Source organism: Mustela nivalis, assembly GCF_964662115.1.
Source record: "Mustela nivalis genome assembly, chromosome: 11".
Classification (NCBI taxonomy): domain Eukaryota; kingdom Metazoa; phylum Chordata; class Mammalia; order Carnivora; family Mustelidae; genus Mustela; species Mustela nivalis.
This window is the reverse complement of record NC_139030.1, coordinates 70,404,444-70,420,421: the sequence shown is the minus strand read 5'-3', so window position 1 is coordinate 70,420,421 and position 15,978 is coordinate 70,404,444. Positions and strand designations below refer to the sequence as shown.

The 15,978-nt window shown below is 58.8% G+C and overlaps 2 protein-coding genes across 8 annotated transcripts in view; one reads left to right on the top strand and one right to left on the bottom strand.

Annotated features, from left to right (window-relative positions):
- The first annotated feature begins 3,444 nt into the window (after positions 1-3,444).
- On the top strand, positions 3,445-14,234 carry ERFE (erythroferrone). Of its 4 annotated transcripts, none has more exons than XM_082690976.1 (8): positions 3,445-3,764; positions 5,998-6,120; positions 7,358-7,460; positions 8,589-8,830; positions 8,914-9,022; positions 9,106-9,196; positions 9,944-10,022; positions 11,167-14,234. In XM_082690976.1, the coding sequence occupies exons 1-8, from the start codon at positions 3,570-3,572 to the stop codon at positions 11,263-11,265; spliced, it is 1,041 nt and encodes a 346-aa protein (XP_082547102.1). In that variant the 5' UTR covers positions 3,445-3,569; the 3' UTR covers positions 11,266-14,234. The 4 variants fall into 4 exon arrangements, with proteins under 4 accessions (XP_082547102.1, XP_082547101.1, XP_082547103.1 ...); XM_082690975.1 differs by having other exon boundaries at positions 3,526-3,764; positions 13,277-14,234; XM_082690977.1 differs by lacking the exon at positions 8,914-9,022 and having other exon boundaries at positions 3,526-3,764; positions 13,277-14,234.
- The window catches only part of ILKAP (ILK associated serine/threonine phosphatase), a 23,884-nt gene continuing 22,126 nt past the window's right edge, over positions 14,221-15,978 (bottom strand). For all 4 annotated transcript variants that reach the window (XM_082690971.1, XM_082690972.1, XM_082690973.1 and 1 more), the window contains 2 exons: positions 14,706-14,787; positions 14,221-14,490 (listed from right to left, as the gene is read on the bottom strand). In XM_082690971.1, coding sequence (XP_082547097.1) covers positions 14,347-14,490; positions 14,706-14,787 — 226 coding nt within the window. In that variant the 3' untranslated portion in view covers positions 14,221-14,346. The remainder of the gene's footprint in view (positions 14,491-14,705; positions 14,788-15,978) is intronic.

Sequence of the window (15,978 nt, the reverse complement as noted above, 5' to 3'; positions counted from 1 at the left end):
CCCAGAAGCGGGGCATCCAAGCAGCCCGGCCTCCATGCTGAGGCTCTTGGCTTTGCCTGCTCACACCTCACTTATGAATGGGACCCCAGACCGAGCCTCAGAGCCGACAGCCATCATGCCCACTCTATAGACCAGGAAACTGAGTCTTGGAGAAATGAACACCTCCTCCAAAGCCAGATGTGACCTTTGCTCCAAATGGCCAAGCCAGAGCCAGGTTTGCTAAGCAGACCCATGGCTGGGTCAGTCTGTCCTGTGTTCCAGTCACGCTCTGCCTGGAGCCTCTGTCTTCACATCAGTCTGAGGGCAGCCCTCCATGACATGGGGCTGATAGCCTAGGTCAGGGACCTTCGCCACTTAGGCAGCCTAGAAGGCAAGCCGGCCTCACTCATGGCCCTACACAATGCCCATCGTGACCTCAGCTCGCCCTAGAGCAGGCCTGGAGCCACGTGTGCATTGATCTCAGTTCTCAGGCAAGGAAACCAGAAGAAAACTCCGTGGAGCTCTGACACAAACTGACCACCATCAGCTGGGAAGCAGAGTCAGGGCTTGCAAGTGGCCCACAAGAGAAGTCTGTCCTTCCCGCTGCAGGGCTGCCCCTGGGACGGTCCACCTACCAACCAAGGTTGGACTGCTCTGTGGGTGAGCCTGCTGGGTTCAAGAGTGGCCAGTCACATGCATTTCCTTGGCCCTCCCTCCCAGCCAGGCCCCCACAGAAAATCCCATGCCTATGGGATACCGGCTTGTCTAAGGGAAAGGACAGGGCCACATTTCCAAGAACCTTCAAGATCATCATGTAGCTCATATTTCTCATCATCTAGAACAGGAAGGACCATAATGGGCAAGACATGTGGTTGGGAAGATGGGATCATGCCCAGTGGGCAAGAAGGCCTGGCCCTGGCCCCAAACCCGGGCTGGGTGTCCCTGTGTAAGCCACCTGCCTTGTGGGACTAGTCCATGTGGTCTCAGTGTGGTCGGTGGAAAGCAGATGAGGGGCTGGGTGTGGACGTGCGTTTTCAGAAACATGAAATGACCAATCTCAAGTTGCCTCTCCCTGGGCCAGGAGCCTCTCTCTACCAGCAGATTGGGAGACAGAACACGCCCCACACTTGGCCTCCTATGGTCCCAGATAAAGTCTTCCTGAAAAAAGGAAACTGAACAAAACTGTAGTAGTTCACACCGAGGCCCATGTCCCAGCACAAACATGTCACTACAAAGTTCCACACACCCAGCTTCCTAACAGACTTTCCTTGAGGGACAAGAAATGAGAATCCACTCAAGAAATCCTTAATTCTTTGATGGCTTTAAAACAGCCTCAACCAATTTGATTCCCTATTAGTGACAAAACGGTTGAATGTTTGCAGATAGATGAAGTTCATGTATTTTGTTGAGTGCATCTCACATAAGCCAGCATTTACCAAATATCTTCTTGGGGATCTGCAGTTTCTCTAGAAATTTCAAAGTTTTCATTCTACTGATAATTAAAATTTTTTTTTTTCAAAATACAGACAGAACTTCTTTGTTCCAGTCTTAATCTGTCTCTGAAGGATACCCCACAGAACACACAGACCCCTTGGGGGACAGACTCTCAAGGTAGGCCCGGTATTTTGTTTGTTTAAACACCCCCCCAAAAAAACCCCAATTTGATCACCATATTCTCCTCCTACAGGAAAAGAGGCAGAGTCACAGAACAAGGAACACCTAATACGAGGTTTTTTCTAAAGCATGAAATATTTCCTCTGAACCCCCCCCCCATCAGGTACAGGAAGCCAGACCCTGAAACAGGGCAGGAGTTGGGGGTGCTTCTGGCTAGGGATTACCCCCCCCCCCACACACACCCCGGCTAGGGAGGGCACCACCTACTTTCAGTTCCCTACGTCGCGAAATAGGCCTGGGTGAGGCCTCCCCTCTTCTGAAGAGGAGGAAGTCATCTTCTGATGTGGGTGGCGGGCCTCGGAAGGTGCGTCCCTGAGCTGCGCCTTCTCCCACTCTTGAACAAAGTACACAGTGTGCCCACCAGGTGTGGGTACCTTGATGCTACCCTCACACCTTCTGCCAGAGTCAGAGAGGCCGTGGACAGGGAATAGAACAAAGCAGCCCAGAGTCGAGGGGTAGTCTGGCTCTTTTCAGAGAGGAGCCTGGGTCCATGCCTGCAGGGTCTTTTCCCTCTACTCTAGCTGGACACTGGGCTGGACCTTAGGTTCTAGTCCCCCACCTGGCCAGGTCACCACAGGGCTCAGTCCTCCAAGCCTGGGCTATAGTTCAACCACTTCGGTGCAGGGTGACTGTCCCAGAGTGTGGATTCTTCCGGTGCACAGGGATGGGGAAGGACAGCCCACTCTGAGTTGTGGGCACCCCAACCATGGAGAGAAGGCAACCCTGGAAGGGAGGGGGCCCCCACATGGGAAAGAGGCACTGGGGAGGGGCTTTGAGTGTCTTCCTGCTCCCACATACTAAACCTGTGTTGGCAAGGCCTGGACCTCACAGGGTGCCACCAGGATAAACCTCCTAGTCCCTACAGGCCTCAGAGTGGAACAGATGGAGGAAGGGCTGCCCCCAGGTTCAGAGGAGGGAGGAGACCCGGCTTCCTGGAGAGAAAAGGGTGTCAGGAGGGCAGAGGGTCCAGGACCAGGTGAATGGGCACCCTGGCTCTCCTGAGAACCTGACAACGCAAAGGGAGGGGATCTGGGGCCTGGAGATGGAGCCCAGACCTGCTGAACAGGACTGGGCGCTCTAGCCAATGTGACAGAGTACCGGCCCCGGCCTGGTAGTCCCCTGTACCCCCACTCTACCGCATGTCCCTCTTTCCTACTCCGCTCCCCATCCCGTAGGCCTCAGTCGCCCCACGCCCAATCCTCTGCAGCGCCCCCTCCCTCCCCACTTTCTGCCTCTGCGCACCTCCCACAGCCAGACACACACACACACATGCACGCATATATACATGTACACACACAGGAAGACATATGCATGAGCGTGTGATCACACAACCAGGCAGATGCGCACATACCTATACGTACACAGGCAGACATACGCACATGTGCGTGCACACACACAGACACACGCGCATATGTACACGTACACACAGGCAAAATACATGCACACACACGGAGGCAGACACACATGCGTGCATGTGTACACATACACACAGGCAGACACATACGTGTGCACACACACAGGCAGACACGCGCACATATGTACATGTACACACACAGGCAGACATATGTGTGCACACACACAGAGAGGCAGACACATGCACTTGTGTACACGTACACAGGCAGACATATGCATAAGCGTGTGATCACACACGCACATGTACACACACAGGCAGACACGCGCGCATACGTATACGTACACCCACAGGCAGGCATCCGCGCGCGCGCGCACACACACGCACGCGCGCGCGCATGAGCACGTGCCCCGGCAGCCGCTGCAGTTCGCGCCGACGCCGGCAGAGGGCGGACAGTCGTGACGCGCGGCCGGCGAGGCGGGGGATTCAAGCGCGTTATAAGGCGCCGAGCGGGAGAGAGATCCCCAGACGCCGCGTTCCGAGCCCAGAGGGACCCGCCGCCCGCATGGCCCCCGCCCGCCGCCCCGCCGGGACGCGCCTGCTGCTAGTCTGTGCCGGCCTGCTGGCCGCCGCCGCCGGCCTCCGCTCCTCGGAGTCCGGCGAGCCCGTGGACGGCCGCAACCGCCCGGAGCCGGGCCTCGGAAACGAGCTGCCCGCGGGCCCCGGGGAGAGCCGCACAGGGCCGCCCGCCCGCACGCTGGTAAGAGCGCCCTGGACGCCCCGGGCCTCAGTTTCCCCAGCCCAAGCCCGCGCCTCCCTGGGGTCCGGATGCTCTAAGGGCGGAGGGAGGCGCGGCATCGCGGGCAGGAACCTGAGCAGACCTGGGGGCCTTCCCTTCCGAAGCGGGAAGCACTTGTCTTGCGGGGCAGGGGAAGACTCAGGGCGCTGCCCCTCTGCGCAGCCAGTTGGCCTTGCCCTGGCGCTCTGGGGATGGCTCCGGGGCATCAGAGCACCTGTGGCCAGGCCAGGGGCGGGGGCGGGAGAGGGGGCCGGCGCAGGGGGAAGTTGGGAAGTGAGTAAAATGTGAATAACTTGATTCTTATGAAATTGGAAGGAACTTGTTTGTGAGGCCACCCTCCCTCCAGACTATTAGGCAAAGTTCTGTCCCAGAAACAAACCCCCCAAAGTGCCTCTCCTGTGACGTGTGACCATGAAAGGGTAATTTTTCGTTCTGCTCCGTACCCCCCGTGAGGGTGGTGCAGAGTGGTCAGGCTGGGGGAAGAGGGGGTCCAGGGGCTTCCAAGGAGGCTCAGTGCCGGCGGGACCTCTCAGAAAGGGAGGGGAGAGAGCTGTCAGAGGAGATGCTCAGGGTCCCTGCGGGCACAGCTGGGCTTCAGCGGACACTTGGAGCCACGAAGACCAAGGACACCTCCTTTGAAGAGGGGGAAGGTAGCAGCCAGCCCCGTGGGCTCCCTGGGAGGAGCCCCTCCCAAGTCCTCCTCCCCACCCCAGGAGTCGGGGAAGGCAAACCCCACCCAGGCAACTGGCCACACCTTCTGGAGGAGGGAGATGTTAGGAGAGTCCCCAGGAGGCAAGGGGCCTTCTGTGCTTCTAGAAAGGATTCTGGCCTTGGACTGTCTTTGGGGGATGGTGTGGTAGCAGAGGTTCCCCACCTCCCGAGAGCCCCTCAAGACTGGGGATTTCGGTGGGGCCAGGACTGCTGCCCAGCACCCACCCACACTGTCACAGGCTTGTCTGCTGGGGTCCCCGGCTGACATGGCTCCAGCCTGTTTCCGCTCCCCCCAGACCAAACTGGGGTCCAAGTCCAGCTGGGGGGGGGCGGTCAGCTTGGCACGCCCATCCAGCCCACGTGGAATACTGCCGGCATATGGCCCTGCTGAAGGCTGAGTGAGGCCGTCAAGTGGACTCCAGTCCTGTGTCCACAGTGAGCAACCAGCAAGACAGCACATGGTAGGGCCCAGAAGCCAGCAGGTTGTGGGGTGGCCCTGGGCACTCTGAGGCTTTTCTCTGTCCAACCCCAGCCAGGCTCCTCTGATGTGGAGGGCCCTGTCCTCCTCCAATTCTCCCGTAGCACATTGGCTCCCGAGGGCAGGCACCTGGCCCTGCAGAGCAGCCAGGAGACCCCTGGCTCTGTCTCCTAAGGAAGGTCCCAGCCAGCTCGAAAACCCTGGGTCCTTCTATCAGCTGCCTGCGAGGTGCTTGTGACCTCATCTAAGCCCTCCAGCTGATTTCCTTCCCAGCTGGAGGCCTTTTTTGGGGCCCAGTCTGCCGGAGGCCCACTAAGTAATGGGCCAAAGGCCTCTGCTTGGAAGGGACCTCCTGGAATTCTCTGTGTCAGGACTGGTCAGAATGCAGCGTGGGGGAGAATGGATTCGGGAACCTTCGCCGCCCTTGTCTAAGAGGTCCCAAGGAAGCTGACTGACTCAATGCAAACGTAGCAGAGGTAGTCCACCAGCCCCCCAACTGTCTCGTAGGGTAAGCTGTGGGTACCCCGAGGGCCGAAATGGGCATCCCCCGAACGTCAGAGGGGGCCACCCAGAGGGTCCCAATGATCACAGTCATCTCTTCCCTGGCACTTGGTGGTCCCTTCCTGCTGCTGAGTCTCCCAAGGAGGCTTGTTCACTGCAGCTTCTACAGACAGAGACCGCCAGAGGCCTGGTGGCCCACGTGCCAGGGTTCTGGCTTCTCAGGGGCTCCAGAGCTCTGCACTCCATCTTCCTGCACTCACAAAGTCGTCTACTCACACAACGCCCAGGCAGTGGTGTGGCCTGGTCGTCCTCCATGTGTCACAAGGGAGGGAAGCATGGAGGGAGAGCTGTGCTGACTTGGAGGGAACCGCTGTTGACAAGGACAGGGCCCTGAGCGACACTGTTGACAAGGACAGGGGCTCGGTGACATCTGGACAAATTCCATGTATTTGGCGGGCAGCCACTGGGGAAGGCGAACCAACCTGGGGGCTGACTGTGTTCCAGGAGCCCACCGCTGAGGGGGCACGTAGCTTTGACCCCAGGGATGCCTGGATGCTCTTTATCAGGCAGAGCGAAAAAGGCGTCAATGGCAAGAGGGGAAGCAGAGGCAAGGCCAGGAAGCTGAAGGTGAGTACAAGAGCCCCAGCTCTGTGTGTGTGTGTGTGTGTGTGTGTGTGGGTGGGTGTGTATTTCCAGGGCGGGGGATGGTGAGCAAGGGGCCTTCCCCTGCAGGGCTTCCCTGTACCCCCAGCCCACCACCATCACCCCCTTGCACCCCTCACCAGCCCCACTGGTGCACCCTGGGCCTTGCCAGTGAGGACAGACCTTCCCCTTTGGCCTGGGGTCAGAGAGTGTAGGAAGTGCCAAGCTGGGGGGCCCAGGCAACCCTGAGTTTGAGGTCTGTTCTGATCATTTTTCTAGGCAGGCCCATCAGTTACCATCCCCACCCCAGCCCCCGCTTCTCCTCCCTCTGCATCCTAGCAAGGGAGGCCCGGGCTGGCCTGGCAGGGCAGTAGGGGACCGAACTGAAGGGACTGCAGTCAGGCTGGAGTGACAGACATACCAGCTGGTTTCCAGGAGATGGGGAGCCCAGGGACCCTGGCTGTTGTAGGGTTCCCACTGTCATTCAACCTAGCCAGAAGCCTGATACCTGGTCCTCATGGCTACCTGTTCCCTGGGGTGGGGAGCTCTGGGCCACGGCTGTGTTGCTCACAAACTGGGTTCGGGCTTTCTGCCCCTCCCCCCCCCCCAACAAGGGCTGGCATCGCCCTATTCCAGCTCGGCCCCAACACTGGAGCATCAGGCTCTGAGCCTGACACAGGCAGGTCGCTGGGCTGTCACCATGACCTCGCCTCACTGCCACCCCTTGGAGCCACCTGGCCCCACCCCCGGCTAAGCTGGGGCTCCCTTGTGCCCTTCCTTGCAGGGGACTGACTTGCTCCTGTGTTGGGATCCCATCCCAGCAGAGGGTAGACTCCCTGAGGGTCCCAGGTCCCGACATGGGGCCAGGCACAGAGAACCCACTGACGTTGGCTAACCTCCCTACTCTATCCAGGGACCCCTCTGTGTCCCCATGTGGTGCTCTTGCTTGCTGGGAGCCCCACCTCCCAGGGGCCCCATCGACCCAGTCAGTCCTGGGCCTCCAGCACAATGCAGTCCTCACACTCAGGGCCAGTGGCTTTTAAAGTGGAGCCTTGCTGCCTTCTTGGGGAGTCTGAGGCCCAGGAGCTGACCTCAACCCCACAGGTCAAAGCAGGATCCCTGTTTGCCTGCTTCTTAGTTGCAAGAGCTTGCAGACAGTGCCCACTGTCCCCCACCTCTCTGCTAGATAGCCTCACTGATGAAGTTCCTTATTCCTTTTCAGCTTGGTCTGCCGGGACCCCCAGGTCCCCCTGGTCCCCAGGGCCCCCCTGGCCCCATCATCCCACCTGAGGTACTGCTGAAGGAGTTCCAGCTGCTGCTGAGAGGTAGGGGCAGTGCCCCTGTGCGGGTGGCTGGAGGAGGGGTTCCTGGAGGAGCCAAGATAGTTAAATGTCCCCATGTTGGCCAGGATTCAAGGAGGCCCCTCCTCCGTGCTGGGCTCAGGAGCCCACAGTGGATGCGGGTGAGGCCAAGGGGCAGGGGCAGGTGTTGGCAGGAGTGTGGTAAGGTGGGGGCTTCGCAGAGAAGGTGGACTGGCCATTGGGTGTTCAGTGGGTGCTTGGGGACCAGGACCCACTGCTCCTCTGGGAGTCCGGTGAGCCCAGCCAAGGCCAGGACAGGTGTACCCAACCTCCACCAAGTGAGGATCGTCAGGGAGGGATCAGAGGTCCTTAACTTTGCGAAGTGCTTCTCAGATCACAAAGAGACCATGGGGATTTCAGACGCACCCCAGGTGACATGGACCCCACAACGGAGACCCCAGCTTCTTCCCCTGGATCCCCTGTGTCCCTGCCTGTGTCTGTGGCAGTCTCAGTGGTCTCAAGAGCCCCCACGGGTTTGGGGGGGGAGTGGAGGCAGGAAGGATTGTGTAGTGGGCAGCACAGGTGCAGCCCAGGCTGTGGCCGCTGAGCTGGAGGCAGCAGAGGGAGGGCAAGCACAGCTGAGGTGTCCTGTCCAGGAGATGACCCTGTGCGAGGCCAGCTGCCCAGCCATGGCTCATTATATTTACTAGAGTTTGCTTTATCATGGGAACTCTTAGAGCCTTTCCCCCCTTCCACGAACTGTTTATTTAAATACACGAGCTTTGGAGACTGAAGGATCTCCATGTTATTTCCAGCAACGCGGCCATACTTACTAACTTACACCCAGCTTCCTTGCAAAAGTGAGCGGGCTGCTTATTGTACCGCATTCTGGGTACAATAATACTGTAAGCAGAGAAAACAGCAGCGTGAGGGGGACAAGCTGGTGGAGTGGCAAGAGGAGGCAGGAGAACCAGGGCACTGGGCCCCAAGCTCCCTGGTAGCCAAAGCTTGAAGGGAAGCAGGAGCAGCAGCGGGCTCAGGAAGCCCCAGTTGGTTGGGTGCCTGGCAGCAGGATCCCAGGGTTCCAGAAGGCGGGTTCCCAACAAGAGGCAGAAGAGGGCAGGGGCGCAGCCACTGCTCGCTCTGTGCCAGGTGCAGTGCGGCAGCGTGAGCGCATGGAGCCCGAGCCCTGCACGCATGGCCCCCCCGAGGGCACAGCCACCATCGGGGAGGACGAGGAGGCGGCGGGGGACGCAAGCGTGCTGGCGCTGGTGGCCGCACCGCTGGCCCCGGGTCCGTGGGCGCCGCGCGTTGAGGCTGCCTTCCACGGCCGCCTGCGCCGGGACGCATCGGTGGAGCGGCGCGCACTGCACGAGCTCGGCGGCTACTACCTGGTGAGTCTGGGCCGGAGGGTGGGGGGCGGGGCGCGGGCAGGGGGCGGCGGGTGGGCCCTGGCTGACCTCTGTGCATCCTGCAGCCCGACGCCCAGGGCGCCTTCCGCCGCGGCCCTGGCCTGAACCTGACCAGCGGCCAGTACACGGCGCCGGTCGCTGGCTTTTACGCGCTCGCCGCCACGCTGCACGCCGGTGAGGTCTGGGGCGGTGGGGGGTCCGCCCCAGAGTGTGTGGGTCCCCGCGGGCCGTGACCACCCGCCTTCCTCCCCCTGCAGCGCTCACAGAGCAGCCCAGGCGGGGGCCACCGCGCCCCCGGGACCGCCTGCGCCTCCTCATCTGCATCCAGTCCCGGTGCCAGCGCAACGCGTGAGTGGGCGCTGGGGCAGAGTGGGGACCCCGGCGCCAGACCCGCCCCCACGTGGCCCCCTCCTGCGCTGTGTCAGGACATGCCCCGTCCTCCATCACCTCCTCCCTAGCTTCCCAGTCAGTGCTTGGGTATCCAACGGACCTTCCCTTTCCAGTAAGGCGGGGAGTGGGGGGTTTGTGTGTGTTCCTGTTCTTAACCCAAACTTTCCTAGCCTCCTGGCTCCCCTCACCCCTGCAGGGGGCTGACTCTCTGTCGCTGGGAGGCCCACAGGCTCCTCCTCGGAGAGGCCTTTCCTGACCACTGCAGCCACGCCCCCCCCTCCTGGTGGTGGGCTCCCTGAAAATCCCCAGTACCCCCAGCAGAGCCCAGGCACAGAGCAGGCACCCCACAACAGCTGTAGAAGGGAATGAAGTTCAAACTTTGTACTCTGCATTCGGAAGGAAGCCTTTAGGGATTGGCCTGAACCCACCTTTGAATGTCAGCTGCTGCCCACCTGGCCCTGCTCCAGCTCCTGGCCTGGGCCCCGGCTTGCCTTTCCTGACACCCTGCCCACCCTTTGGCCCTGTGGACACTCTCCTGACTCCTCTGGAGGACCCCGTTCAGATACTACCCTCCACCAGAAGACCTGGCCAGGACAGCTGTAGCACTGCCCTCAGCTGGGCCCATGTTGGTTGCCGGGGTGATCAGTGGGTGAGGTTGGTGGGGCCTGGGGAATGAGGGCTGATCCTCTTTCTGTTTCACTACAGCTCCCTGGAGGCCGTCATGGGTCTGGAGGGCAGCAGTGAGCTCTTCACCATCTCGGTCAATGGCGTTCTGTACCTGCAGGTGCGTGGGGCAGGCTTGGGCACGACTTGGGGGGGGTGACCAGGAAGAGAGGGGGTGTTAGTGGGGGCTCCAGGTCTCTGGGAGCAGTGCCAGCAAACTCCAGGCCTGGGAGAGGGTGCCTCCCCCGGGTTCAGGTGAAGTGGGGCCACCTCCAGGTCCCCTTCCCCAGGGGCCACGTGGTCCACCTGGGGTCCTTAGAGGCACAGCCCATGCTCGGCTGCTCAGGCTGTAGTTCTCAGACCTGCCCATCATCCCGCACTGAGGGTGGGCAAGCGCTCCGTGTAAGCAGGAGGGAGCGGATGTGGGCTCCACGCCCTCAGGCTGCCATCCCAACACCCTGGGTCTGTGGAGACTGTGAGAGGCAGGAGGTCTACTTTCTACACAGAACCATACCTGACCATCTCTTTCTGGCATTGGGGGGCCTTTGGCAAGTGATTGAGGAACTGATGTAAAGGAGGGATTTATTAAACAAGAAAACACCTAAGTGCAGACCTATGGAATCTCACCTGGCCCTTCCCTGGCACCGTGCCAGGCCCCATTCTAAGCTCTTTGCAGAAATTATCTAATTATCAGTGCTTTGAGGTCTGTAGTCCTATTTTTTGTCTATTCACTTTTTAAAGAAAACATTACTGAAGTGTAGCTGACATGCAGTGATTCCACTGTTTCAAAAGAAGGGAACTAAGGCACAGAGAGGTTAAGTCACGTGCTCAAGCGGAATCGGAGGCCAGGCTGCCTGAGCCAGCCGGCTGTGGTTACTAGAAGGCATTCGAGGGTCTGGTCCCCAGTACTGCTGGGGCCACATGGCCCACCTGGGGTCCTAAGAGGCAGAAGGTGGGCGGGCCCCCCGATTCTGCCCTTCTGGGGAAGTGTACCCGGGGCTGTGCGGGCCACCCCCGGAAAAGGCAGGCCGGAGTACCAGGCCCAGGTAGGCTCTGTTAAGCAGCTTTAGGCCAGGCTGAGGGGAAGGGCCCCCCTCACCCCAGTCTAGAGAAGCACGTGCCACAGAGAAACCTGTTTTGCGTCTGGAACATCTTGCTGACCCTGAGAGCCCTGCGGGGCCAAGTGGCATGGGCGGTGGCGTGCTCACCTGGGGGGCGCACCCGCAGGCTGGCAGAGCCCAGGCTGACCCTGCCCTTCCCTGCAGACGGGGCAGTATGCCTCGGTCTTCCTGGACAACGCCAGCGGCTCCTCCCTCACCGTGCGCAGCGGCTCCCACTTCAGCGCTGTCCTCCTTGGCGTGTGAGCGGACACACCAGGCCCTTCCTCTTGCCCAGTGAGCGGAAGCAGGGTCCAGTCTCCGGGCGGTGTTCGGTGGCAAGGCCACACGCAAGACGAGGCTCCCTGGAGCCGCCCGCACTGCCCCTGTAGGTCAGCCCAAAAGTGGCCAACTACCGGCAGCCTAGGGAGGGGACATGCAGACGGGGAGCCACAGAACCAGAAGCGATCTCAGGATGCGGTCTTTCAAAAGGAGAAGAGCCCTATTGGGCTGTTGCTTAGCCAATGTTTCTAGTGGGGCTCAGTGCCCAGGAGGACTTGCTCTGTTCCTCGCTACAGACTGGTTCCCCTTCTGGCCTATGAGGCAGCTTGCCCAGACAGCCTCAGCCTCTTCGCCTTGGCCCGGCCCCCACCTTTTCCATCTTTCCAGTGTTCTTGTGGACTGCCGGATGTCAGTAGGGAGGGGAAAGGCTGGTCACCTGCCTGGGTGCCCTGCACAGGGTCTGAGGGCTTTCCAGGGACAGCATGCTGGCCAGCGCAGCAGCCTCCACACTGCTCCCCTCGTCTCCACCTGGGGCTTCCTGGTCCCCACCTGCCCTTCCCCAATGGTGCCTTTGGCCTGAATTTCCTGCAGTGACCACAGGACTCAAGAGTCTCACAGCCCCTTGGCCCAGAAGCCCCGGGCGCCAGAGCAACACTGGAAAGGGGCTAATGGGGGACAGTGAGAGTCTGCCATGCTTAAGTTCACCTTGCAGATGGCCTTTGCAGAGCGCCCTGCACTGCTCCTATTAGGTGCCTCTTCCCAGCCCCTATGAGGTTCTGACCGCTGGGATCCACCCACCAAATGAAAGAATATCTCTGCAGATTAGAGATGAGCAGGCCCTGCCCATTCATTTGAACAGACAAAGCAGAGGCCTCCCATGAGCCAACAGCTCCCGCTGCCCACCTGTGGTCCCATGAGCACCAGCCAGCTCTGCAGTTTTTCCAAGCATCTTCCCCACCTGGGGACACATGCGGCCCTGAGCTCAGGCGGAGAACAAACAGACCGGGAGAGGATGCCCAGAAAGCTGGTCTTGGCTCCCTAAGACCTGGGTCCCAAGTCCACCGTGATGCTAAAGCAGTGATGGGACCTGTGGGGGAACATGGGCATCTGTGTGCAGGTTTCTTCCAAGGTGTAGGGACCCCTACCCAACCTCCACGTGGTTGCAGGGATCTGGTACCACAGGATGTGATCAGGCCTGAAGAGAAGAGGGCAGTGGCCACAGTCACCTGGACTATCCAGATGGCCTCAGAAGCGGGTGACCACACCCAGGTCTGATGGACCCCCAGGGTCCTCAGTTTCCATCTCCACTAAGAACCCACTCCCCCCTCCTTCCTGGCTGTGGGGGAGCCCAGACACCCTACACGCAGAGCAGCCCCACATGGTGCCCTTGGCAGGCCCAGCAGGATTCTCAGTAGGGACGGTACCCGCCCTACCAGGAAGTGCTGGCCCACATCCTGCCTCCCCTCGCAGTCTGATAAGAGCTGGGGGCCACGCCCTTCCCTGGATTTCCTTCTGCACCTAGGGGGCACAGATCCTTCAGACATTTTTTCCTTAAAAAAGCCACAGATCTTTCCTTTTCTTAACCTAAGTGTATTATACCACAATTTGTTGAAATATTTATTGTGTAATATTGCCAGATGGAATGTATTTATATATATAACTGACTGGATGAGATGTTCTTCAGAATTCTCGTGCTATGTGACTATCCAGAGTTATAAAGACAAAGGGCAGACCTTAAAATAAGACCTTCATCACTTCGCCCAGGTCCACTGGGAATGGTGAGCAGTGGACTCGGGGAGGGGAGGTGGAAGGTGACCCCCCATCCCAGCACAGGGGGCTGGGGCTGGACCACATGAAGACAGTGGTGGAATGGGGGTTTGTCAGGGAAGCCTCCGCTGAAGCTGCCCCCAGCTCTGGGGCAGTGGCGTTCGCGGAGTTAGTGGTGCCTGGTTTGCCGTGGGGAGATGCAGACTGAATCAGCTGTCCTATTTTCCAGCTCTGGGATGCTGGGAGCCTGCCTTCAGTGGTGCACCCTGCTCCCCCGTACGACGTCAGGGATGGAACCCGCACCCTACTCTCCGGGGAAGGGTGTGCTGGCAGCGGGGACTCGGGCTCTGGAGCTAAAGGGGTGATAAGGCGCACTCTGGGATGGGTGGGGGCACAAGCATTTGCCTGGAAGCGTCCAGGCAAGATCTGAGAAACTTACATCATCCTGAGGCAAACCCTACAGAGGCCTCAAGGCTGTGTTACTGAAATACAAATGACAGCGATGGGGTGACCTGTTTCACACAAGGAATCAAGAAGCACTTTATTCTTATGAATGGGCTAGTTGAGCATTTGTTAACATTTTTACCATAAGGATCCCTTTCAAGTGTCTCCGCAAAGCCCAACTTCAGCCCAGCGCAGGGCCCAGTGGATGCACATACCTTCCTCAAAGTGGAAGCTGGACTTCAGGGGCCGATCCAAACGGCAGCCTGACCACTCAAGGCAGGACACTGCCCACTCCCCTGCATCTATTACCAATGGAATCAGAAAGAAGCCAAACTCCATGCCATTCCAGGAGGGCCTACACGAGGCACACCACTCCAGAAAGCAGTAACTTCCCACCCAGTCTTCCCCGCAGCAAAGCCTCACATCCTGCCCTGTGAGGTTTATGTAGCTTCCTCTTGCTCTGACAGCCTGTCTAGGTGGGTTCCTACCTCCCTCTCCTCCTGTAAATGTCACTTCCCCAACCAGGGTCATTTCAAGGGCGAGAGAGCACAGGGAATGTGCTAGGAACTATGAAACGTGGCACACTGAGCAGCTAGTGGGTCACTATCATGGGCCAATCCAAGAAGCCAACGACAGTTTAATAAGGAAAGACCCAGAGTGTATCCAAAAGCAAACACAACATTTGGAGGGTCAAGAATTGCTCAAAATGTAATAAAATAAAACACTTAGAAAAAAAAAAGAAACCTTTATTTACAACCACGGGAGTCCCACAGGAGTACACGAGACACACGGAATGTGCACACACACACGATGAACCTGCAAGGTCACCGCCATGCCGCCCAGCCCCGCCGGCCCTCACGGGGACCCTATCCGCACCACCATCACAGTGACGTTGTCCGCCGAGCCCCGCTGCACTGCTTTGCTGGCCAGCCGGTTGCAGGCGGCTTCATAGCGGGCGTCCACGGTGGGCTTCCCTTCCCGGCTCTGGATCTTCTCATCCTAGCGGGCAGGAGAGGGGGCACCACTGAGCGGATATCCCTGTCACACCCTCAGGGCCTCTCCACGAGGAGATGCTGCTCCCCAGCTGCCATCGGGGCAGGCACTGGGTCCCCGTGGCGGGGAGCTCCGGGTGGCCCAGTGCCCCAGGGGACACCTTCGTCTCCACACCCCCAGTGCAGCTCCCACAGCTCCCAGTCGCTGGTGAGCTCTCTCACCTCCAGGCAGGACAGGATGAAGTTCACCGCTTCTTCTGGCGTGAAGACCTTGAAGAGGCCATCACAGGCCAAGAGAATGAACCTAAAACATGGAGGAAGCAGAAATGGGCTGTGGCAGCAAACTACAAAATAGCCTGACAGTGGAGGTAAAATAAATACGTGTCCAGCACTCAAAGGCTAAGGCATTTGCTTTTTTGAGTGAGCGAGCGAGAGTGACGTGAGTGGGAGCAGGAGTAGGAGAGGGGGAGACTCTCAGCAGACTCCATGCTGAGCAGAGCCCCATGTAGGGCTCAATCCCATGACCCTGAGATCATGACCTGAGCTGTAATCAAGCCAGTGACCCAGCCAGGAATTTTTTAAAAAAACAATTTAACTTTTATGACACGGAAGTTGAAACCACTTAAAAATATTTATAGCTAGGGAAAAAACAAAAACAAAAAAACCATAAAACAGGTGCCTGAGTGGCTCAGTCAGTTGAGAGTCTGAACTCTTGATTTCAGCTCAGGTTTTGATCTCAGGGTTGTGAGTTCAAGTCCCATGTTGGGCTCCATGTTGGGAGAGGAACCTACTTAAAAAAAAAAATACAACTGGGGTATTATCCATCAGAATTGAGACTACCCTCCTGATCACCAATAATATGATTATGGTTTAACCCAAACACCAGGTGTTGCACTTTCTTAAATGAATTTAAGGAAAATCGTGGAGTAAAAAATGTGTTATGGCAAATACACACACTTCCTATCACCACACAACAGTGCAGACCTACACAGAAGGGCGTCGTGAATGCTCTGTGAGAGTCCAAGACCGCAGAGAGAACACTCAGCTATCTCCACTGTCTGAACCAGGATGAGCTCTCTTCAGAGCCTTTCCCTGGGACTCCCATGAACAACGGAGGAATGATGTGAGCTTCCCCACAGTGCAGAAGCAGAATCCTCATTCTTTGCTCATCTAACCCAGGTCCTGGTCTTCCTCCTCTGATGGGAGCCCAGCAGGCACGCTCCCGCCCCCTCCAGTTGGCTGACAGACGCTGAGCGACCTGTCCCACAAACCTAGGACTATAACCCAGAGCAGGGGTGCTAGCACAGTGCATACAACAGGGGGCCTGGGGCACGGTTCAGACAATCAGAGGGGCTGGTGGAAGTGTCCCAAGGCCCTAAGGTTGATAAGAGCACAGCAGCCACCACACAGGCAGAGACAGGAGTAGAGACCAGGAGAGGCCCAGTAGGCAGGGCCATGGGGAGGCCCCCTCACATGGCACAGGGAGCAGGGCCAG

Coding starts and splice junctions, on each gene's coding strand:
- ERFE (XM_082690975.1), top strand. CDS start 3,570: ATGGCCCCCGCCCGCCGCCCCGCCGGGACGCGCCTGCTGCTAGTCTGT. Junction 8,831..8,913: donor AGCTCGGCGGCTACTACCTG/GTGAGTCTGGGC, acceptor TGCATCCTGCAG/CCCGACGCCCAGGGCGCCTT. Junction 10,023..13,276: donor ATGGCGTTCTGTACCTGCAG/GTGCGTGGGGCA, acceptor CCTATTTTCCAG/CTCTGGGATGCTGGGAGCCT.